General features: G+C 43.5%; 1 protein-coding gene across 5 annotated transcripts; it reads right to left on the minus strand.

Moving 5' to 3' along the window:
• Positions 1-919: 919 nt before the first annotated feature.
• On the minus strand, positions 920-23,954 carry LOC137363931 (nectin-1-like). Of its 5 annotated transcripts, none has more exons than XM_068027436.1 (8): positions 23,780-23,954; positions 11,600-11,941; positions 9,880-10,173; positions 8,381-8,498; positions 6,971-7,122; positions 6,049-6,162; positions 3,242-3,282; positions 920-1,522 (listed from the first exon to the last, which is right to left on the minus strand). In XM_068027436.1, exons 2-8 carry the CDS (start codon positions 11,796-11,798, stop codon positions 1,406-1,408), a joined length of 1,035 nt encoding a protein of 344 aa, XP_067883537.1. In that variant the 5' UTR covers positions 11,799-11,941; positions 23,780-23,954; the 3' UTR covers positions 920-1,405. The 5 variants fall into 5 exon arrangements, with proteins under 5 accessions (XP_067883537.1, XP_067883536.1, XP_067883534.1 ...); XM_068027435.1 differs by lacking the exon at positions 23,780-23,954 and adding an exon at positions 18,816-19,074 and having other exon boundaries at positions 9,955-10,173; positions 11,600-12,013; XM_068027433.1 differs by lacking the exon at positions 23,780-23,954 and adding an exon at positions 18,816-19,074 and having other exon boundaries at positions 11,600-12,013.
• Positions 23,955-24,381: the final 427 nt, after the last annotated feature.

Below are 24,381 nucleotides of genomic sequence, written 5' to 3' on the forward strand. Positions count from 1 at the left end.
TCTGGAACTCATTGCCTGAAAGGGTAGTTGAGGCAGAAACACGCAACTTATTTAAAAGGTGTCTAGACACGCACCTCAAGTGTGATAACCTGCAGGACTACGGACCAAATGCTGGAAGATGGGATGAGGCTGGGTGGCTCGTTTTACAGCTGGCACAGACATGATGGGCCAGATGGCCTCTTTCTGTACCGTAAATGTTCTATGATTCTATGATCCTATGATCTCCATCTTCTGCTGTCCCTGTCTCACTGCAATTACACAAAACTAAATCGCAATGACAACATTGATCCTGGGAATCATACATTCGGAATTTGATACTGGTTGCTGAAAATATTAATGCAGGTTCCAGATGCCAGCATCACTATTATATTCACAAAATAAAACGGGCTTCTTGAAATCGAACAACCGCATTCAGCAAAAGTATAGGCCACCTATCAAAGCTGGACCATGTAATATTGCTTGCTCCTTTGGTTTAACAGCCAAAGCAAGCATTGTTTTTTCAGCTTAACTGGAACATATATAATATATGTACACTTATATATACAGACAGTTACTGTACCAGCCAATCTAAACATATCTCACTCTGTCGGTTGACACCCACAACTCCTTGGTCATGTGTGGTCAAGCTCCGGGGACCTTCATTTACAGCTTTTTAATGTGGTCTGCTCTTAAGTTCATCCCACAACAGACCAATGCAAAAACGTTCTTTTATTTTCAATAAGCGTCTTTTGGATAAAAAAGATATTTAGTTGAAATTCCTCTTGCGCTGTAGCCAATTCAACAGGAAATAGTAATGGCCAGAGTGTTGACTGCTGTGCCTTCACTAGCAACTGTTTTAGGAGACCTCTTCCCCCCCGCCCCCCGCCCCCCCCACCTCCCCACACCTTGGCAATGTGAGAATCTAAAGAGCGCTCGAGAATTTGCGAAAATCCATCATTTATTTTACATTCTGTTCAGCAGCTTCATATAGCAAGCAGCAAAACCAGTGCCTGAGGTTCAGATTACAAGATGGCAGCGGATGCAAGGCACAGCTTTTATTTATTGAGATCACATTAACCCACATGTAGTGGGCATTTTCTTGCTCATGTGCTTGTCCCTGGGACTATATTCTTGTGACCTGACAATAGCTGGAGTTGAGGACAAACACCAAGTGAATTCGGACTGATTTCGTGTCCGTGGTTTGCGAGGTCATGAGGCGATTCGCTCAGACTCGTCCGATTTCCCTGCATTTTTCGCAGGCGATCCAATAGCCAGAGGCACAGGAGTCGGAATGAACAAGGCGAGTTGATACTGGAATTATCGCATGCTCAAGCATTAACATGAAAACACATGGTACCTTTGACCTTACTGCGCAAGTGTTGCACAGCATTTTCAAGTCTATTCTATTTGAGGAAATGAAGCGAAATTAATTCTGGCTGTACTTGACACCTGCGTAAACCGTACTCTCCTCTTCCCTTTGGGCAGAAACGTGCTTCGCCTGTACACTAAAATCGAGCACCGCATAAACAATCCTTTGTTCTGCCTGTGGGGGGAGAAAGTATGATTTCAAACTTCCATTTCAGACTAGTAAGGGCAGACGTCAGTTGAAATAATAGGAGAAAAATGTCAGAAACCCACAGGACATCGGTCAACTGCTTGAAATTGACAAATAACCGGCTAGAATTTCATCTTGGCGCCAGTTCAAAACGGGCGCAATCTCCCAGGAGCGCCCGATATTCCGTTCATTGGACAGATGCACAGTCCATGTAATTGGTTTGTTATGGACTGAATTTTCTGAAAGTCGCGTGTCTTGTCAGAAAACCGCTGTCAGTGACTTTCAATCCATTGACATAAATGGACTCAGTTTTCCAACAAGCCTTTCACTGGGAAAATCTCGACCTTTGGTTTCCGACTGGAGGGGCAGAATTTTAATAACTCACCGACCTGCTCGGCGGCCAACGTCAAAATGTGCACGGCAAATGCGGGACAGGTGCGCTGTGGAGCCGCCGCGATATTTCCCCAGAGGCTCATTAACATGGAGCGGGAGGAGCACCCGCCCTCGATGACGCCCAGGGAGCGGGCGCACCAACCCCGGCAAGGCCTCCGACGCCACGACGCAAGAGCCAGCGCTATTTTAAATGGCTTCAAGCTCTTCAGTTGCTTTTTAGTTTTTAAAATGACATGTTTACAAATAAATAAAAATAAAATTTTATGCACACTTCCAAACCCCTCCCCCACAAACAATAATCCGTTCATTATTTGTTCCTATCACCCCCCAGAAAATAAATTTTCACTCACCACCTTCCCGCACTCCAGTCCCGAAAATTTATTCCGTTAGCTATCAACCCCTTCCCAGTAGCCCCTCAAAGAACTGTGGTCGTTTTTGTCTCACCCCACCCACTTCGCCTTGAAACATTAACTCCTCCCCCCTCCCCATCATAGTCACGCCTCGGAGCTCCCAGTGGAGATCCGAAAGTGAGGGACTTCGGGCCACCAACCGGAATATCGGCGTGGTACGACCATCGGGTCAAGGAAGGTGATAATTCATTGATTTAAATTCATTTAAATATCTGAATGAAGCTCGGCCACTGAGTAGCTGGGGCGGCGGGAAAGGGGGTTGGGGGGCTGCCTCGAGGCCTCGCCACAGCCGGTAAAATGGGACGGGACATTCCCGGCATCGAGGCCCCAAGTGGGCCTCTCGCGGAAGTATTTTCCGCCCGCCCCCCCTCCCCGCCCCCCACTCCCTGCCAGACCGCCGACGTCGGAGAGTTGGCAAAATTCAGCCCGAGATCTAACTGTAGGAACCCAGGGGCGAACAAGAGAAATGGGAAATCATACTACCTTTCCTATCAGAATCCCTTAGCACAAAGCTTGAGCAACATAATAAATCATTTCTCATCCCTTATAATTAAAAAAGTCACGTTCTAACCCGAGAAGGTGCATCCGTATGAAATGTTATGCTACAACGGGGTATATTTTGGACGTTTTCACTTGTGTGTGAAGTATTAACTGTATTAACACACAGAGGATAAAACTGTTTGGGCCCATTATAAGTCTGTAACAGAACCTTTTGCTATTCCTTCCATTGAATGTAGGCTAAAGAAAATCCCACAGATTTTGCATCTGGTTTTCCTTTCTGCCCTCCTTCCAGTGGATGCTAAATATCCGGGAGTTCTGATAACAATCTACAACAAAAAGTGTCAATCAAATGGAACAATGGCTGAGAATTTAACTGGCAACAGACACGTTGCATTTAACTTACCTGAGTTTCGGAGCTGTTGCCATCTTGGTGAACACCTATTTCTGTGAAATTGGAAGAACAGCATGCCTTAAAGTGATTAATCTATAAATTTCCAACTGATACAGTCAAAATATTCGCATTTCATACTGTTGTGCTTTGTGTCGAATCTCTCTTTTATCCCCATTCCTTCTTTGATAATTGAGGTTTACTTAACAACTGTTGGTTTTTTGTGAATGAATACCGTTCATTCCCTGTCAAAGTCACCAAGATTTCACAAACCTGCAGATATACAGGGTAAACATTCATCTCAGGCAAGCTTCAAGCTAGGGGTATCGGATTGACCAGTCACTACACACCCTGCCTGATAATTAATTCCATTGAAACAAAGCGAACACTTGCATTTATGTAGCGCCTTTCACGGCCACCGAACATCTCAAAGTGCTATAATGTACTTTTTTTATGTGTAGCCACTGTTATAAAGCCGAACAGGCGGCAGCCAGCGTGAACACAGCAAGAACATAAGAACTAGGAGCAAGAGTAGGCAATTCAGCCCCCAGAGCCTGCTCCGCCATTCAATACGATCATGGCTGATCTCATCTCGACCTCAACTCCACTTTCCTGCCCGTTCTCCATAACCCTTCAACCCATTTCTAATTAAAAATCGGTCTATCTCCTCCTTAAATTTACCCAATGTCCCGGCATCCACCGCACTGTGGGTGAGTGAATTGCACAGATTCAAGACCCTTTGAGAGAACTAATTTCACCTCATCTGTTTCAAATCTGCTTCCCCTTATCCTAAAAATATGAACTCTCGTTCTAGATTGCTCCACAAGAGGAAACATACTCTCTGTGTCTACTTTGTCAATCCCGTCAATCATCTTATATACCTCAATTAGATCTCCTCTCATTCTTCTAAACTTCAGAGAGTAAAGGCCTAACCTGCTCAATCTCTCTGCAATCAATGTAGTGAACCTCCTCTGAACTGCCTCCAATGCAATTAAATCCTTTCTCAAGTAGGGGGACCAAAACTTTATGCAATACTCCAGGTGCTGTCTCACTAATGCCTTGTACAGTTGCTGCAACACTTCCCTACTTTTATACTCTATTCCTTTCGCAATAAATTCCAAAATTCCATTTGCCTTCCTTATCACCTGCTGTACCTGCAAACTAGTTTTCTGTGATTCATGCACGAGGGCATCCAGATCCCTCTGCCCCGAAGCACTCTGAAGTTTGTCTCCATTTAAATATTAATTTGCCTTTCTATTCTTCCGACCAAAAATGGATAACCTCACATTTATCTACGTTAAAATCCATCTGCCAAATTTTGGCCCATTTATCTAATCTATCCATTTCCATTTGTAGATTTCTTATTTCTTTGTTGCAACTTACTGTCCCACCTATTTTAGTGTCATCTGCAAATTTGGCTATAATACTTTCTATCCCTGCATCCAAGTCATTTATATAGATTGTAAATAGATGAGGCTTGAAGACCGAACCCTGTGACAATCCACCATTTACATCTTCCCAACTGGAAAAAGAACCAATTATCCCGACTCTCTGTTTTCTGTTGGTTAGCCAGTCCTCTATCCAAGCCAATAAATTGCCCCTAACCCCATGTGAACTGACCTTATGTGCAGCACCTTATCAAATGCCTTCTGAAAGTCCATATAAATTACATCTATAGGATCTCCATTATCCACTTTGCTTGTTACAGCTTCGAAGAACTCTAGCAAATTAGTCAAACACGATTAACCCTTCATAAAACCATACTGACTCTGATGGATTGCGTTTTGACTTTCTAAATGTCCTGCTATTACTTCCTCAATAATGGGTTCCAACAATTTCCCAACGACAGATGTTAAACTAATTGGTCTATAATTTGCTACCTTCTGCCTGCCTCCCTTTTCCCCCAATCTACTGGAACCTTTCCTGTATCCAGAGAATTTTGGAATATTATAACCAAGCTCCCACAAACAGAAATGTGTTAATGACAAGATAAACTGCTTTTTTGTGAAGCGGGTTCAGGGACAAATATTGACCAGGACACCAGAGAAAGCTCCACTTTTCTTCGAAATAGTGCCTTGGGATCTTTTACATCCACCCAAACAGGCAGAGTTTATTGACTCATCAGGAAGACAGCACCTCCGACAGTGCAGTGCTCCCTCAGTCCTGGTGTATACAGCCTCGATTGCTGTGCTCAAGCCCCTGGAGTGGGAGATGAACCTGGAATCTGGTGACTCAGAGGTGAAAGTGCTACTAACTGAACCGCAGTTGACACAGCCTGGCTCCAAGGCCTATCAAAGTCGGCTTGTAACAAGCGGCCAATGCAAAACGCCAGTTAAAAACTGGGTTCGAGCTACTTGTCTTCCCATGCAGCAAATAAACTTAGTTTCTGTACTGTTTCATTTCAATGAAGGAAAGGCTGAGGGACTTGGGGTTGTTTTCGTTAGAGAGAAGGAGGAGGAGAGGTGACTTAATAGAGACATATAAGATAATCAGAGGGTTTGATAGGGTGGATAGTGAGAGTCTTTTTCCTCGGATGGTGATGGCAAACACGAGGGGATATAGCTTTAAGTTGAGGGGTGAAAGATATAGGACAGATGTGAGAGGTAGTTTCTTTACTCAGAGAGTAGTAGGGGCGTGGAGCGCCCTGCCTGCAACAGCAGTAGACTCGCCAACTTTAAGGGCATTTCAGTGGTCATTGGATAGACATATGGATGGAAATGGAATAGTGTCGGTCAGATGGTTTCACAGGTCGGCGCAACATCGAGGGCCGAAGGGCCTGTACTGCGCTGTAATGTTCTAATTCTAAATCTAAAAAAAAATACCTTGAGTTCGTCTCTTCCACCATGTTAACGTCAGGGCCAATACGATTACAACAACACACACAATAACAGCGATTATTATGGTGATATGGATCGTGTTTAAATCTTCAGGGTCATCTGGGGAAATACATTTGAAAGGATTACGTAATACGCAATTCAAAACATGAATCGAAGCAGAGGGACATGTTATGTAGTCAGTTCATCGAATTTAGCGTGGGCAAAACATATTGTATCACTGCGTCTCTCTTCTGGTCGATTGTCATTCTTGGTGGGAGATGTAATTTGCTTCGAACAAGGGAACAACAATTAGGAAGGAATTAATGTGGAAGTACAACAGAAATATAATTAATTCAAGATTCAGCTCCTAATTCATTAGTTTCACACTGGCCCTGATAATTAGGCCAGCTAGATCAGCATGATATAATTCATGTGATTCGATTGCCTTGTCTGAAGGGATGCAGGCAAATCCTTACAGTGTGCTTTCAAAATGGCCCAGTGACCGTGTACTCGCTAGGCCCAAGCAACTCTGTAATGTAAGATATGCGAGCAGAAAAATCTGCCTTTTACTCCCATTTGGCAAAATATCGGGCCTTCGGAAAAAGGCCTTCATATTGTTACATACTTAATTATTCAGGCTGACCAAGAATTACAGCAACAAATGAAGCAACCACACCCAGACCGATTGAAGTGTAAATATGGAGAAATAGTAGATGAAGGAAATGAAGGTAGCCTCCCGTTCCAGTGTGTGACTCGTTCACCATTGGAATTTATATGGCACCTTTCGTGATCTCCAGACGTTCCAAAGTGAATGCATTAGCCAAATGAACCATTTTTGACTAATCTTTTATCAAATGCCGTTACATGTGCTTTAATTCACAAAATGGAATGAATCTGGCGCTTTTCACTGCACTTCATTAACATGTACCTGCATTGCTGCCTTCTTTTATTATTATCTCCACTTCACCCTTTCCTATCCCAACGGAATTGGTCGCTTCACAGGTCCAGTTTCCATTCATGAGACTGTTCACTTTCTTTATGTATATTTTTGCATTTTCAGTCTGTAGTCCTTCTGCTAATCTTGGAAACAGGTAGTTGCATAGGAAGATAATATTAGTAAATCCACATTTTGAAAATGTCCCAGTGACTATCTACAGGAGGGTAGTTTTAATTTTGGCCTTTATAGAGTTAGCCATCCATGATAGGCTCCTGCGGATTGCACCTTCCACTGACTGCATTGGTAAGGAATATCAGGCGTGCTGTATAATGGGGAACCAGTTCTATATTGATCGTTTCAAACCATCACCCCATACCACCCCACCTACTCCCCATCGCCACCCACGCCCCCCCCGCCCCCGCCCCCCGCCCCACCACCCCAAATAAGTGTTAAAATTATCCTGGCTGTTTGGTCCAAACTCTGTGCGCTACATGGAAGGAAATGCTAGAGCAATTTGAACCTAATCATAGGGCGGGAAACTGGCGGGCTCAGATCCCACTCTATTTTACTCTCCATAGTTTTGAACAGTGGTCACTCAGGCAGGGTATAAAACCTGTGTTCAGCCCAAACACATTAGTTCCCTGGCGAGCCAGATAAATTAAAATTACACCCAATGTGTCGTTCAAAATAAAAGTGCATGCATGATTATCTTACACACACGAAATCTCCCTTTCTTCATTCGTGCTATGTTGACAAGCAGTGAAGATTCGTCATAACACAGTTTCCCTTGTCTTGAAAGGCTCGCTTTGCTTAAGATGTCCATAATTGGCAACGGTCAAGGAAAATCTCACCCCAACATACAGCTGGTTATTTAGGTTTAGTTGTATTTTGTCGACAACACATTTCGCTGCGGTGAAAATGATTTCAGGTTTATTGCCAATTCTTTTTTTTTCAGAAATCCAAACAGTGGGCTATAACAATGGAAGGATGATTGTTTGATGTTAATTCAATTGACTTTGCTGTATATTAATGCGCCAATGTATTTCGATATTAATTTAACAAATGAACTCTCTCTGATCTGTCAATCTATATATCCATCAGTATATTTGTTCACATGTCACAGTTTCTCAATGTGGGTTTCCGAAAGATCATTGGAATATGCATCCAGTGCCAGTCAGTGAGGATTCATCTCACTTTCGCTGTGTTTCCAGGACATATTCGCAAACATTTCCCTTAACAACACTGATATATAAACAATAACAGTTTTGATAGCTCTTTTTTCAGTTAAACAATCATATCACAAAGGGGATGAAATTATACAATTATCTGAGCCATCCATTATCTGTACCCTTTTTGGAAATGTATACAATGAAATCCTTAATAAATCCAACACTTATTTACCCTTGCCAAGAGTACATTGTTGCTGGTGGATTGGCATTCGCGACGCATTCGAGGGAAACATCACTTGTATTTTCACTCCAATTCCCATCATACCCTTTTATAGTCACTTCCGGTGGATCTATGGAGGAAATGGTTGGGCTCATGTAGTCAGTGCATCCAACGTATCAGATAATCCAGTTTAAATTAACTTAAATTTAAAGCAAATAACCACAATGGCAGTAAGCAGATACCAACTATGGGCCACCTACATACAGAAAACATCGTTTATGTTTAACGTTGGATGGGCCTTGCGTGTGTACATCAAAGAAAATAACAAAGAAATATGCGACATTTCTACTTGTACCAAGGAATCTGCTCGATATTCTGTGAAATGAAGTCAGAAATGGGGTCATGTAACTTCTATGAGCATTATTAACAATCACAAAGTGAATGGAGAACCATTCACGAAAGTCCTGAGATATTTATTTAACTATGTTAACGGCTTTAATATTTTTTACTTCATATCAGTAGCCCTGGGTGGCTGTAATAGAGTGCCCATTGGGTAATTAAGCCATGGGAACCAGGAAAATGCCAGTTGGTTCCTGGTCTGCATACACTGAGTCTTTTTTTAACGATCTCAGCACTATAGGAACATTACAATTGACATTAACTCTCCCAGATAACGGACAGTCACGTCTACCATCAGGTTGCTGTTCCTGATCACTATCCGGTCACCCTCCATGTGGAATGAGAACAGGATCCTGTTTTCCTGTTTTGCTGCCTCTTTCTTAAAAACACTCAGTGGAAGGCTTAAAGGAGCAGTAACACATTATTTGCATGACGTTAACGTCTCTGTTCAAATAGTGTGAAAAGTAATATCGAGATAAGAGGTTTTCCTGAACTACAATTGTGCAGATTTCACCCTATCACTGTCAAGCCACACACACGCCTATTGAGGTGGTGCCTCAACAAACACCACATGGTGACAAAACGTGCATCGGGCGGTCATACAAACTGGGGAAATTGTCAGCTTATTGTTACCCGCTGCGCAATTTGCCATATCCAGTGACTTCACTCGAAAGCAACATTGGACAGGACGCACAATGGGCAGCTCATGCGTCCATATTGCAAGTTAACAATAGCTAGCATTTAAATAGCAACTTTTACATCCCAAGCAGAGTTATCGTTCAAAGTGAAAATGTCCCAGTGTTATGATACACAAGTCAATTGATCGTCACATTCTAAAGATAATGCAAGCTTCATTGAATCTGGACCCCTGAAGAATATATTGATTTCGGGATAATTACATGTATTCAGTTGGAGTTTACAAACAGAGGGCTGGCAATGAAAAACAGTCACAGTAAATCGCCCAGAAATAATGTAATCATAGATATCTAGAACATGTCAACTCACTCAATGAGCTAATGTCAATGCTTGTCCTGTTTGGCTACCTTGTTGTTCAACTATATTATGCTTAGAATTGGATCACATTCTTATTTGTGTTTGTCCTCTGCACTTACAGAGGATTGATAATTGTACAGTGATATTCTCTGTGGTGCTTAATGCCGAGTGGGATATAACACACGCCAGCTTACGACCATTATCGGAGCTACTCGGTGCCATTTTGTATTGGCTGGGAACAGTGATTGTTCCGTTGTCGTTTTCCATCTGGACTGATGTATAGTTGCCAGGCAGATTAGAAATCCATGTGATGTTGGCTGCTGGATTCCCATTAGCTGAGGTACAAATAGCCACTGGCATCACCAAAGCACCAGCTTTTGTCAGAATGGGTATCGCTCTGTTTGTGGGAATTGCTTGGGAGGAAGACAAATAATTAAAAAATCAATCACTTTTTCAACTATGTCAACGGCGTTTAATTAAACTAAAACATTAATCCATTGGTCCAACCGCACAATGGATAACATTATAGAAAGACAGCGAGGATGGAAGTAAGAAATAATGCGGAAAAGAAAGGAAAATGGGATGAAGGCAATAGGGAAGCAAGGAATGAGCAGGAATAATATGAAAAAGTGATTTGTTTTCAAATCAGAAGCTTTTTGCTTTTAGTAAGATGCACCTCGAACTTATGCACTGCAGGTAGTGCAAGAAGTCAAATCTCTTCACAAGATGGGCGTGACGATGGGCTTCAAGGGAAAGGACCAAACATCGGAGAATTCGGTTCGGAGCAGTTTGTAACGGTGATTAGAAATGTAGCAGCGAATTGAAAGCTGAGTTAGCTGAAGATTCTGCCACCTGAGATGGACTTTGTGGAGATATTCAGCAATAATAAACGAAAGACCAATTATGTTATACAGCTGTGACTGAGAAATCCCATAATTGAAACTGGCTGCTTTGATTACCCGTTTAGCAAGAGCCATGAGGAGCGCTACCGTTAGTGTTGGACTGAGCCACTTAGTAGGAGGTGTAACCTCGGCCGAGTGTTTGGCTGAAGAAGGAGATTTGGGCCTTACTGGAGGTGAGAGATGACACTTTTGGCCAGGAAGGGAAAGTCAATGTATTTGATCTGCAGGTTATACTCGGGCACAGCGGAGTGAAGCTGTGAAAAGTTGGTGCCACGAAGGCGAGCGATTGAGGACAGATGGTGGATGGGGAATAAAGTGACCAAGTGTACCCAAGAGCTATAATAGGCTGAATAATACAAGTAGGAATACCGCATCTGTGACAGAGTATATGAGTAATTTGAGACACAGCATGGGATAAGTGTACCATGATCGGGATGAACAGCTGGTTTTGGACATATGGTTCCGTACATCGCTACAACACTGAGGGGTTTCCTCACCTTATGCTGGGTCAGATGCAGACCAATTGATAGCGATTGATTGCTATGATTAGTCAACAACGCGATGAACATTGTAACATCTGACACAATAGAGGACCAGCACACCATACCAATACAGGGGAACCTAATGATGATGGAGGGTTTATATGATACACCTTAGTTCCAATGAATATATGTTTATCTTGAAACCGCAAAGCAAATAATAATGGATAATCCAAATAATAACTATCTGCTGTGTGTTTCAAATAAAAGTTAGGATGTGCCTACAATAAATAATTGAAAATATGCATCAGTTGTTTTTGATGACAAATGCCAATTACAGGGGAAATGATTTCGTACCCGGGTGCACAATACCAAGATTCATCACAACTCCCTCTGCACTTAGATACTGCATTGCAGAGAAATCTTCACATGAGCTCTGCTCCATGGATAATACATACCTAGAATCCTTAAATGAACTCTTTTAGCGATTATTCCCTGAGGGAATAATGTGAGACGGCATGAGTAATTTCCCTCATCCTGTATATCCAAAGCCTTTATTATGATTGATGCATCCTGCAGAGAATGGTTTCTGAAAACTATTCGTCTGGAATAGTTTTCATTTGTGAAATTTATCCCAAACCGAGGGTTATATACCATCAAGGGCGTCTCCTCAGTAGATTTTTCCCAGGACAGTTGCACCAACTTTGTGTTGTTGTTTGGTATCTGACACGGAAGCAGCACCTCATTCCCAACAATAGCAGTGAGGGACTCATTAACTGCGACACTTCTACTGGCCGGAACTGCAAGAACAACAAGAGTTGTGGACGTAAAAAACAAGAAATGCTGGAAATAATCAGCAGGTCTGGCAGCATCTGTGGAGAGAGAAGCAGAGTTAACGTTTCAGGTCATGGACCCTTCTTCAGATGATTAGGCCACAAAAAGGAAGTTGAAATATTTCCAATCCAAATCAAAGGCACCTATTATTAATAGCACATAAAGTCCTGAGCAGACACATTTAACTACCATGGAAGTGCAGATGCACTTTCGCGATTACCTGCCCATTGTGCACAAGGCACTGCCCTGGGTAAAAGCTGGCCACTGGCTTAAATAGCGCAGTACTGTATTGGGCGCCCATTATTCTCTCTGCCCGTTACTCTGCTCCATTGACGTCAATAGAACGGAATACCAGGTGGAGCACATATGAAATTGTCGACGCAATAGCGCAGACTTAGCCCGAGGGACTGAGATGGCGTTGCACTCATGTATGCCAGCACCCTGGATAATTCTAGTTTTGTAACCAATGGAAATCGATACACTTTGGTTGAGTCAGGGGATAAAGGTGGGTTGATGGAGATAAACTACAGATCAACTATGATCTAATTGAATGTCGGAAGAGGCAAGAAGGGATGAATTGCCTCCTCCTATTCCTGTCTTCCTCCGTTGCCAAAGAAAGAACCCACTTTTCGTTGGGTGAATTGTTTTCAATTTTTTTTTGTGAAATAAGTGCTACTGTTTCAAAATGCTTATCTGTCTTTGTAGGATAAACATTCTAATTTTACTTTACTCGAGTTTCTCTTAGCTGGCTCCGATGACTTTCTGTCACGGCTCTTTCGTATCTCTTAGATTTCAGGTTGCATTTTATTTCTATTAAGTTGTAACCAAAGTAACGCTCTATTTCTCATTATCTTTGGTCTGTACCAAAGAACAAGCTGAAACAAAAGGCTTACACAAATGCCAACAAGTGAAATTCAGCAGTAGGGACCAACTGTAAATCAAACAACAAAATGATGCAAATAAAGAGGACTCTGGAGAGACGATGAGCAAATAGTTGAAAGGGGAACCAACACTAACAGTACTCGTTTTAATAAATATATGAAGAAACTAATGGGGGGAAACAGAACCATTAAAAACATTGACAGGATAAACTCTATTGGACAATACAGAAATGTCAGACTTGTTAAGTGCCTACTTTGTATCCTTTTTTCACAATAGAGGAAGAACACTCCATACTTCTTCAGGAGAACCTAAAATCTCAGTTCAGGGGACAAACGAAGAACTGGAATGGACTTGCTGGGCCAAATTTCCTCCTTCTGCATGGTAACAATTCTGTGATTCTGTGCTGTATATGACTGTGTGACTCTAACTTCGTGGGCTTAATATACCTTTAAAATGGTACAGGGGCAAATAAAGGGTCGTCAGGTAGGGAAACCTTGAGGGCTGAAAGGACCAACCATTAGATATTTATTAAAAGAGGCGGGGAAATTGAAAATATGCTTGTAATCATTTTATGAAGTCCTTCAATTTTTGCCCGGCACCCCCTGGATAATTTCACATGTAATTCCATTTTAAAGACAGCAAGAAGCAAGATGCCAGGTAACTGCAGATCTGTCAGGTTAATTTCAATTGTAGGAAAGTTACCGGAATTTATCATTAAGGACAGAGTGGATGAGCATCTGAACAAGTACAGGCTGACAATGAGAGTCGGTATGGATGGATGTGATGCCCATGCCTGACTAAGATTTTATTTTGAAACGGTCACAAACAAAAAGGTCAGGGGAATGTCTGTAAACGTTATCTCTATCTACTTCCAAAGCAGATTAAATAAGGTTCTGCACAAGAGTGTATGCGATATATGGCAAGAATGAGAGCTCATTGAATTGGAGATAACCTTAGGACGTGGGTTCATAATTGGTTGGGATATACTAAACAGACAGTAGGGATAAAGGGGAAGTACTCTGATTGGGTGATATGACAAGTGGCGTTCCCGGGGATCCGGACTGGGGTCTCAGCTTTTCAGCATATACAACAATGATATGAATGAAGGAATAGAGAGAGTTGTCGCTCCCCGTTTGCAGGCGACAATAAGTCAGGAGGATCATCAGAACGTGGAGATTGAAGCAGAAAGTTCCAATGCGGTAAAGCCAGTTTCAGGAAGCTGCCAAAACAGAGACAGACGGAGTGCTTTGTGGGGAAGTGTGAGATAATCCACACTGGATTCAAGAGAAACAAAAATAGCGAGAGACTGGAAACCGTGGAGGAGCTGAGGGATTTGCGTCTCCAACTCCATAAATCACTAAAAACTGATGCGAATGTTTAAAATGCAATCAAAAAGGCTTTTATCTGAAGAACGATGGAATGCCAAAGGGGAGAAAGATATGCTTTAGTCAGACTGCAGAATTCCATTTTATTCTGGACACCACACGTCACGAAGGAAACACTGGCCTTGTAGGGGGTGGGGGGAGGTGTAAGCATAGATTTATTGAAGTGCCACCGGTGGTTCAAGGGTTGAATTACGAGGGCATGATGCGTAAATCTGCCTTGTACTCCACTGAATGCAAAAGGCGAACCAGTGATCCAACGGAGATATTTCAGGCCATATTGGAATTCGGTGGTCTAGATGCAGGCAAAGCTATTTTCTGTGCTGAGGGAATCTGCACTATCAGGGCACTATCTTAAAATTAGAACTTGGCCGTTCAGGATTGATATCCCGAATCGCCTTTTCAGACAAAGGATGTTGTGTTAGTCCCTAACTGAAAAGGAAACCAGCAACTTCAGGGTTCAGGGGACACAGAACTGGATAGAACCAGATAAATCAGACTCAGAGCTGTCCAAGCTCAGATAACAAGATTGCAGTGTGCATGCGGAGTGAAGGTAGTGGAAGCTGAATCCAAGAGCTAGTCATATACGAGTGTCTGCAGCTGTTTCAGTTACTACAGGTAACTCTGGTGGATCCATGCCATCAAGACTGTCCTGAGCAGAGCTGAGGAGGTTCTGGAGTAGGGCGCTGTTTTTGGTGAAGACCATACCCGAGGAGTGTGAGTTGAAGGGGAACTGCTGTTGGATGAGAATCAGTGGCTGAATCTTGAAAGGCAGAAGTTGCAGATCGACTTGAGGAAGCTCAGAGCTTTGGAGAATGTTGTGGCTGTAACTGGTGCAAAAATGCAGAGTGGACTACCCACTAAATCCATGAGATCGACCTTTGTTGTGTCGAATAGTTAGGTGTAATTTGTAATTATATATATAGACTGTTAATTCCTCCTTGATATTTTTTTATTTTTGTTTGTTTGTTAATATAAACATTTAGTTTAGAGATACAGCACTGAAACAGGCCCTTCGGCCCACCGAGTCTGTGCCGACCATCAACCACCCATTTATACTAATCCCAGACGAATCCCATATTCCAATAACATCCCCGCCAGTCCCTTTATATTTCTTTACCACCTACCTATACTAGGGGCAATTTATAATGGCCAATTAACCTATCAACCTGCAAGTCTTTGGCATGTGGGAGGAAACCGGAGCACCCGGAGGAAACCCACGCAGACACAGGGAGAACTTGCAAACTCCGCACAGGCAGTACCCAGAATCGAACCCGGGTCCCTGGAGCTGTGAGGCTGCGGTGCTAACCACTGCGCCACTGTCGCTTGTTTTTTTTTCTATTGATAGCTCCGATGAATTCTGTTCTTTTGTGCTGTTAATCTCCACGGGATCATAACAATATGCATAGATAGATTGAGTGATAGATCGGGAAATGGCACACGTACAAACACATGAGATAGACTGAAAAACAACATTGTGAAGTGCGCTCCTTAAGCAAAGTAGATTAATTAGTGCTGAAAGCATTTCTAGTGGTTTTCGTGGATTGAATAGCTGCCAATCACATTTCTGAGGTGATTCAACACTTTAGCTGCTGATCAAATACCACCCCCTCATTCGCAACATCTATCAGTCGCAAGTAAGCCTTGACAGCATGGAAAGATGTTGGGAATTGCCATCTATTTAAAGTAAATATTTTCCAATTGCATATTCACAGCGTGTTCTGAGGGACTGACTCTGGATTGTTCAAGATCAGAGATGCCCCTTAAACTGACGTACAGGAAGAAAGGAAGCAGGGACATTTGCATGAAGCACCTCAAATACAATGGGGTATTTGGAACATGGGACGATATTGGTTCAGAAGCCGAATGCAGACAGCGGTGGTGAACCATAGCTTTTCAGTGTGGCGGGAATTGTACAAAGGGGTCGCCCAGGTGTTCATTAGGATCACTGCTCCTTTTGAAATATGTTAATGACATAGACGTACATGCAGAGACATAGTTTCAAAGTTTGCAGCTGATGCAAAACTCTGACAAGGAGTAAATAATGATCAGGATAGCAGCAGACTTCAAGTTGAAATTGGCACGTGGGTGAAATGGGCAGAAACATGGCCGGTACAATTGAGTGCAGAGAGGTGTTCGATGTTTAATTGTCAAAGGCAGAAGGAGGAGAGGAGATACAAACAAAATGGTACAATTTTGAATGACCCGGAGGTTCTCATAAACAGACCTTGTAAGTTGGCTCGAAAAGTTGAGAAGGCTGACTTAAAAACATACGGGATCATTTGCTTTACGAGTGGAAATATACGGTGTACAAAAGCCAACAACTTGCACTGCAATTTCGTAATTCACTGGTTCAGACTGGGCACCAAATTTTGGGAAGGATGCTGAGCAGATTTACGAGGGTAATACAAGGGTTAGGTAACTTCAGTTCATGTGGAAAGACCAGAGAAGCTGGTGTTGTTCTACTTCCAGCAGAGAAAGTTAAGTGGAAACTGAATAGCAGTGTTCAAAAGCTGAAGGATTTTATCAGAGTAGATCGGGAGAAACTGTTTGCAGTGGAGGGATGTTCGATAATGAAAGGAGACAGATTTAACCCATAATTGGCAAAAGAACCAGTAAGTGAGGTGTGGAGAATCCCTTTCATACAGTGACTTGTTAAGGTCGGTAATGCACTACCTGAAGGGTGGCGAAAGTAGCCTCAATCTGAACTACATGGATATATCCTTGAAAAGGAAAACATGACTTGGCCAGGGTGAAAGGGAATTGAAAATTTTGTCAAAGAGCTAGTGCAGGCACAATGCGCTGAATGGCCTACTAATGTGCTTCATGATGCTCAGATTTTATGACAGATAGAGGGAGAGAGAGAGAGGAATAGATCGACAGATAGACAGATAGACAGATAGATAGTTAGTTAGTTGAATGAACGGGCTGTGCTATTAAATAATTATCTTAAGTAAGGAAGATTAATTCGGGCTGAAAACATTTCGGGTTGCTTCAAATTATGACCACGCTTCTCGACTTGGGATTGGGCACTGTGCTGCCGGTCAATACCTCTGCCTCGTTACTGGCAACATCTATCACTCACCGTGGACAGGACGGAATGATGCTGAGAACTGCCATCCATCGAAAGCATGTATATTCACATTATTTTGTAAGGGACCCGAATCTGAACTGCTCAGTATATGAGATGCCCCTTACAGTGACAAAAATGAAATAAGGAACGCTTTTTTAGAGGTGGTTTGATTCCTAAAATAACTGATCAGTTGTAAAGAATTGATTATCAGAGTGGAGGGTCGTATATAATGGTCTCAGTGAGGCACTGGCATTAGCACCACTGCTCGTTTTGGTATATATTAATTACCCGGACATGGGCACAGGGCATTATTATCAGGTTTGCAGTTAACACAGAGCTCGGATATGCTGTAAACAGTGAACAGGATGGTACCAGACTCAGGATGACACTAGTCAAATGGGCAGACATATGACAAACTAATTTAAATGCAGGGAAGCATGAGATGTTGAATTTGGAAGGAAGAATGAGGTGAGTCAATAATAATCAAAATGGTATAATTTTAAAGCATATACAGAAAGAGAGCTGGAGGTGTACACAGACAAGTCCTTGATGGTGACAGGTCAAGTTGATTAAGCTGTTAATAAGCATAGGGATGCCGAGCTTTATAAAGACGGACATCTCGTACAAAAACAAACACTTTATTCTGAAACTTTATAAATCACTGGTTCGGTCTGCAATATTGTATCCATGTTTGGGACCAGACTTTAGGATGACTATCACAAACCTGGAGCTGGTGTCGTGCTAATTTACTTGTTAGCACCAGGGCCGGGCGGATTTCTATTATGTGGGGAGATTGGAGAAATTGTTATAGTTATCGTTCGAAAACAATGAAGTTTAAGGGGAGATTTAAGCCAGAAGTTCAAGATTATGAAGGATTTGGTAAGTAAGGATACATTGTTTCTAGTGGCATGAGGGTCAGTAACCAGAGGGCACATATTTAAGACAATTGGCAATGGATCCAGGGGGGAGATGATGGGAATGTCATTTGCACAGTGACTTGTTGTGATCTGGAATGTGCTGCTTGAAGGGGGATTGAAAGCAAATTTAACAGAAACTTGCAAAAGGGAATTGGATAACTTCTTGGAAAGTTGAACTTCTAAGGCGAAAGCGCAGGACCCTGGGACGAAGAGCCGATGGACTGAATGGCCTCCTTCTGTGCTGGATGATGTATGATTTTATCATTTGCAGCTGTTTGAAATGGTGAAATACCTGCCAATCACATTTCTCTGTTTGAAGCAAGGACATTTTCGCTGCCAGTCAACATTTCTGCCTCGCTATTGGGGCCATATTAAGTCAGAAATGAGTATTGACAGTACAGAAAGTTGCAAGGTGCCGCCACCTATTTAATATATTTTGATACCATAATCCTAGCGGTTTGGGGGAACCGGGGACTCTGGAATGTTGAACACAGGAGACGCACCTTTCATTTTTAAGCTTGAAGTAAGAAGTTAGAAATATCTTCTAAAATAAATGCATCACACAGAAAATCATGTGCAAACTTACCAGAGAGAAGAGCAATGCATGCAGAAGAAATCCATGCCACTGGAGTCATGTTAAAAATGAGAAAACTGGTATTCGATTCTCCAATGGAAGAGGTGCAAATGACACTTCAGAGAGAATAGTTCCTTGCAAAGTTAATTCAATTCTGCTCCATTACACGAACGTTATCAGCCCCGTTGCACATTTTAGAAAGGAAGCAGAGGAACATGTGTTCTTTTGGGCCTCCTTATCTCGAGAGACAATGGATACGCGCCTGGAGGTGGTCAGTGGTTTGTGAAGCAGCGCCTGGAGTGGCTATAAAGGCCAATTCTGGAGTGACAGGCTCTTCCACAGGTGCTGCAGAGAAATTTGTTTGTTGGGGCTGTTGCACAGTTGGCTCTCCCCTTGCGCCTCTGTCTTTTTTTCCTGCCAACTACTAAGTCTCTTCGACTCGCCACAATTTAGCCCTGTCTTTATGGCTGCCCGCCAGCTCTGGCGAATGCTGGCAACTGACTCCCACGACTTGTGATCAATGTCACACGATTTCATGTCGCGTTTGCAGACGTCTTTATAACGGAGACATGGACGGCCGGTGGGTCTGATACCAGTGGCGAGCTCGCTGTACAATGTGTCTTTGGGGATCCTGCCATCTTCCATGCGGCTCACATGGCCAAGCCATCTCAAGCGCCGCTGACTCAGTAGTGTGTATAAGCTGGGGATGTTGGCCGCTTCAAGGACTTCTGTGTTGGAGATATAGTCCTGCCACCTGATGCCAAGTATTCTCCGAAGGCAGCGAAGATGGAATGAATTGAGACGTCGCTCTTGGCTGGCATACGTTGTCCAGGCCTCGCTGCCGTAGAGCAAGGTACTGAGGACACAGGCCTGATACACTCGGACTTTTGTGTTCCGTGTCAGTGCGCCATTTTCCCACACTCTCTTGGCCAGTCTGAACATAGCAGTGGAAGCCTTACCCATGCGCTTGTTGATTTCTGCATCTAGAGACAGGTTACTGGTGATAGTTGAGCCTAGGTAGGTGAACTCTTGAACCACTTCCAGAGCGTGGTCGCCAATATTGATGGATGGAGCATTTCTGACATCCTGCCCCATGATGTTCGTTTTCTTGAGGCTGATGGTTAGGCCAAATTCATTGCAGGCAGACGCAAACCTGTACTGCAACACATTTTAAGTATTTTTTTTCCCTAACAGCCCTGCGGTTTTATTTCTACTCAGAGAGCGGTTTCACACCAGAGCTGAGATACTGACATTTACAGTAAGACTGCTGCACTCATCTAAACTGGTGGGCCATGCACAACAAAGGTCATCTCGCCGAAGAACTTAGACATCTGCCCAAATACTGGTGGCTCCAGTGAGCACACTACAGGGCTGCAGGCCCCAGCAACGACAGCATGAGCCGATCCTTCAACACGCAATGCTAAAGGTGTTAAGATATTGGCTGCCGCACTGCTTATTATGGTCAGTTTACAGGGCCGGGTCCATCTAAAAAGCGCCAATTCCAAAATCCACTGAAGATTGGGCCAACCACAATATGCCAACATCTCAACACAGCTGATACTTGCCCCCAGGCATTGGATGCCCTTGAACTGCTTCTGGGAGTGAACAACTTGTATTTGAATAAAATGGCAGAATTATTTTCTGGTGCTTCATCTTATAGCTGACCTATCGAACTTCCTCATTTCTGTCCGGTAAAGCTGTTATTTATCTTGAGTTGCTTGTGTCAGCAAGATCTGTCCTTGTTATTGCAACAGAACATCTGCTTCCTTTTTAACCACGAACTGTAACTGGACCAACAGTGGCTTTGATGATTATAAATCCTATCTCTTATAACCTTTTCCAACATTTTACCCACAATCGAAGTAAGGTTCACAGGTCTATAATTACCAGGGCTGTCTCTACTCCCCTTCTTGAACAAGGGGACAACATTTGCTCTACTCCAGTCTTCCGGCACTACTCCTGTCGACAATGACGACATAAAGATCAACAACAACGGCTCTGCAATCTCTTCCCTGGCTTCCCAGAGAATCATAGGATAAATCCCATCTGGCCCAGGGGACCTATCTATTTTCACACTTTCCAAAATTGCTAACACCTCCTCCTTGTGAATCTCAATCCCATCTAGCCTAGTAGGCTGTATCTCTGTAATCTCCTCGACAACATTTTCTTTCTCTACTGTAAATACTGACGAAAAATATTCATTTAACGCCTCCCCCATCTCCTCTGATTCCACGCACAACTTCCCACTACTATCCTTGATTGGCCCTGTTCTAACTCTAGTCATTCTTTTATTCATGATATACCTAGAGAAAGCCTTAGAGTTTTCTTTGATCCTATCCGCCAATGACTTCTCGTGTCCTCTCCTTGCTCTTCTTAGCCCTCCCTTTAGATCCGTCCTGGCTAGCTTGTAACTCGCAAGCGCCCTAACTGAGCCTTCACGTCTCATAATAACATAAGCCACCTTCTTCCTCTTGACAAGCGCCTCAACTTCTTTAGTAAACCATGGCTCCCCCGCTCGACAACTTCCTCCCTGCCTGACAGCTACATACTTATCAAGGACACGCATTAGCTGCTCCTTGAATAAGCTCCACATTTCGTTTGTGCCCATCCCCTGCAGTTTCCTTCCCCATCCTACACATCCTAAATCTTGCCTAATCGCGTCATAATTTCCTTTCCCCCAGCTATAATTCTTGCACTGCGGTATATACCTGTCCCTGCCCATCGCTAAGGTAAACCTAACCGAATTGTGATCGCTATCGCCAAAGTGCTCACCTACATCTAAATCTAACACCTGGCCGGGTTCATTACCCAGTACCAAATCCAATGTGGCATCGCCCCTGGTTGGCCTGTCCACATACTGTGTCAGAAAACCCTCCTGCACACACTGGACAAAAACAGACCCATCTAAAGTACTCGAACTATTGTATTTCCAGTCAATATTTGGAAAGTTAAAGTCCCCCATAACCACTACCCTGTTACTCACGCTCCTGTCGAGAATCATCTTCGCTATCCTTTCCGCTACATCTCTGGAACTATTCGGAGGTCTAAAGAAAACTCCCAACAGGGTGACCTCTCCTCTCCTGTTTCTAACCTCGGCCCATACTACCTCCGTAGACGAGTCCTCAAACGTCCTTTCTGCCGCTGTAATTCTTTCCTTGATTAACAATGCCACCCCCCCCGCCTCTTTTACCCTCTTCTCTGTTCTTTCTGAAACATCTAAATCCCGGAACCTGCAACATCCATTCCTGCCCCTGCTCTACCCATGTCTCCGAAATGGCCACAACATCAGGATCCCAGGTACCAACCCATGCTGCAAGCTCACCCACCTTATTCTGGATGCTCCTGGCGTTGAAGTAGACACACTTTAAACCAAGTTCTTGCGTGCCAGTGCCCTCTTGCGTCCCTGTAACCTTATCCCCTACCTCACTGCTCTCAACAGCCTGTACACTGGAACTACAATTTAGGTTCCCATTCCCCTGCTGATTTAGTTTAAACCCCCCCCCGAAGATAACTAACAAATCTCCCCCCCAGGATATTGGTACCCCTCTGTTTCAGGTGAAGACCATCCTGTTTGTAGAGGTCCCACCTACCCCAGAAAGAGCCCCAATTATCCAGGAAACCAAAAACCTCCCTCCTACACCATCCCTGCAGCCACGTGTTCAACTCCTCTCTCTCCCTATTTCTCTCTTCGCTAGCACGTGGCACGGGCAACAACCCAGAGATAACAACTCTGGTTGTTCTCGCTCTAAGCTTCCACCCTAGCTCCCTGAATTTCTGCCTTAAATCCCCATCTCTCTTCCCACCTATGTCGTTGGTTCCTATGTGGACCACGACTTGGGGGTGCACCCCCTCCCCCTTAAGGATCCCAAAAACACGATCAGAGACATCACGTACCCTGGCACCTGGGAGGCAACACACCAACCGTGAGTCTCTCTCGTTCCCACAGAACCTCCTATCTGTTCCCCTAACTATGGAGTCCCCAATGACTAATGCTCTGCTCCTCTTCCCCTTTCCCTTCTGAGCAACAGGGACAGACTCTGTGCCAGAGACCTGCACCCCATTGCTTACCCCTGGTAAGTCGTCCCCCGCAACAGTATCCAAAACGGTATACCTGTTGTTGAGGGAAACGGCCACAGGGGATCCCTGCACTGCCTGCTGGTTCCCTCTCCTTCCCCTGACGGTAACCCATCTACCTACTTCTTTTACCTGAGGTGTGACTGCCTCCCTATAACTCCTGTCAATAATCCCCTCCGCCTCCCGAATGATCCGAAGTTCATCCAGCTCCAGCTCCAGTTCCCTAACGCGGTCTGCAAGGAGCTGGAGTTGGGTGCACTTCCCGCAGATGCAGTCAGCAGGGACACTCTTGGGGACCCCTCCCTCCCACATTCTGCAGGAGGAACTTACAACTGCCTTTACCGCCATTCCCACTATTCTAGATTCCCAACAAATCTACTGAAAAACCAAACAAAAAAAAAAAGTCAAAACTTGTTCGCTTAGCAATCCGACGGACTGAACATTTTAAATAAAAAGCTTACCTTATCAACACACCAGAGTCATTTTTTTTGGTTAGAGGAGGAGGGTGGGTGGGAGACACTACACGTGTAGTGTCTCGGGTACTGCCACTGCCCAAATAAATAGTTTTCCCTGACCCAGCAGTCCCCTGGTCCTCCGAAACAAAAGGGGATTAACTTGTAACTTACACGGAAATTGACCGCTCAGCTGTAAGTTTGCTCCGCACCTCGTTCAGTCAAAGCTGCTCCTCGCAAAAAGAAAATGATTTTAAAACTGCCCAAATAAATAGTTTTCCCTTACCCAGCAGTCCCCTGGTCCTCCGAAAGAAAAGGGGATTAACTTGTAACTTACACTGAAATTGACTGCTCAGCTGTAAGTTCACTCCACACCTCGTTCTGTCAAAGCTGCTCCTCGCAAAAAAGAAAATGATTTTAAAACTGCCCAAATAAATAGTTTTCCCTTACCCAGCAGTACCCTGGTCCTCCGAAACAAAAGGCTGCAGCTGTTTCAGTTACTTCAGGTAACATTGGTGGATCCACGCCATCAAAACTGTCCTGAGCAGAGCTGAGGAGGTTCTGGAATAATGCGCTGTTTTTGGTGAAGACCAGTACCCGTGGAGCTTGGGTTGATGGGGAACTGCTGTTGGATGAGAAGCAGTGGCTGAATCTTGAAAGACAGAAGCTGCAGATCCACCTGAGGAAGCGCAGAGCTTTACAGAACTTTGTGGATGTAGCTGGTTCCAAAATGCTCAGTGGACTGCCCAGTAAATCCATGAAATTTACCTTTGTTGTGTCGAATATATAAGGTCTAATTTGTGATTATACATATGGATGTTATTTGTCTGTTAATTCATGTTTAATTTATTTTGACTTTGGTTTGTTTGTTAAAGTTATTGAGTTTAATTTTGTCGGCTTGTTTTTTTCTATTACGTTTATTCAATACATTCTGTTCTTTTATGATGTTACACGGACAGACAGACAGACAGATTTAAAAACATTGTAAACTGTGCTACTTAAACAAAGAAGATTAATTCGTGCTGAAAGAAATTCTCGTGTTCTATTTTATG

This window comes from Heterodontus francisci, unplaced genomic scaffold (assembly GCF_036365525.1).
Source record: "Heterodontus francisci isolate sHetFra1 unplaced genomic scaffold, sHetFra1.hap1 HAP1_SCAFFOLD_534, whole genome shotgun sequence".
Classification (NCBI taxonomy): Eukaryota; Metazoa; Chordata; class Chondrichthyes; order Heterodontiformes; family Heterodontidae; genus Heterodontus; species Heterodontus francisci.

What these genes read in the sequence shown, in the direction of transcription:
- LOC137363931 (XM_068027433.1), bottom strand. Translation starts at nt 18,864, where the DNA reads ATGACTCCAGTGGCATGGATTTCTTCTGCATGCATTGCTCTTCTCTCT. An exon ending in AGTTCATTTAAGGATTCTAG is followed by an intron (nt 10,174 to 11,599) that starts GTATGTATTATC and finishes CTTCCTCCCAAG; the next exon opens with CAATTCCCACAAACAGAGCG. An exon ending in TGTACAATTATCAATCCTCT is followed by an intron (nt 8,499 to 9,879) that starts GTAAGTGCAGAG and finishes TTTCCTCCATAG; the next exon opens with ATCCACCGGAAGTGACTATA.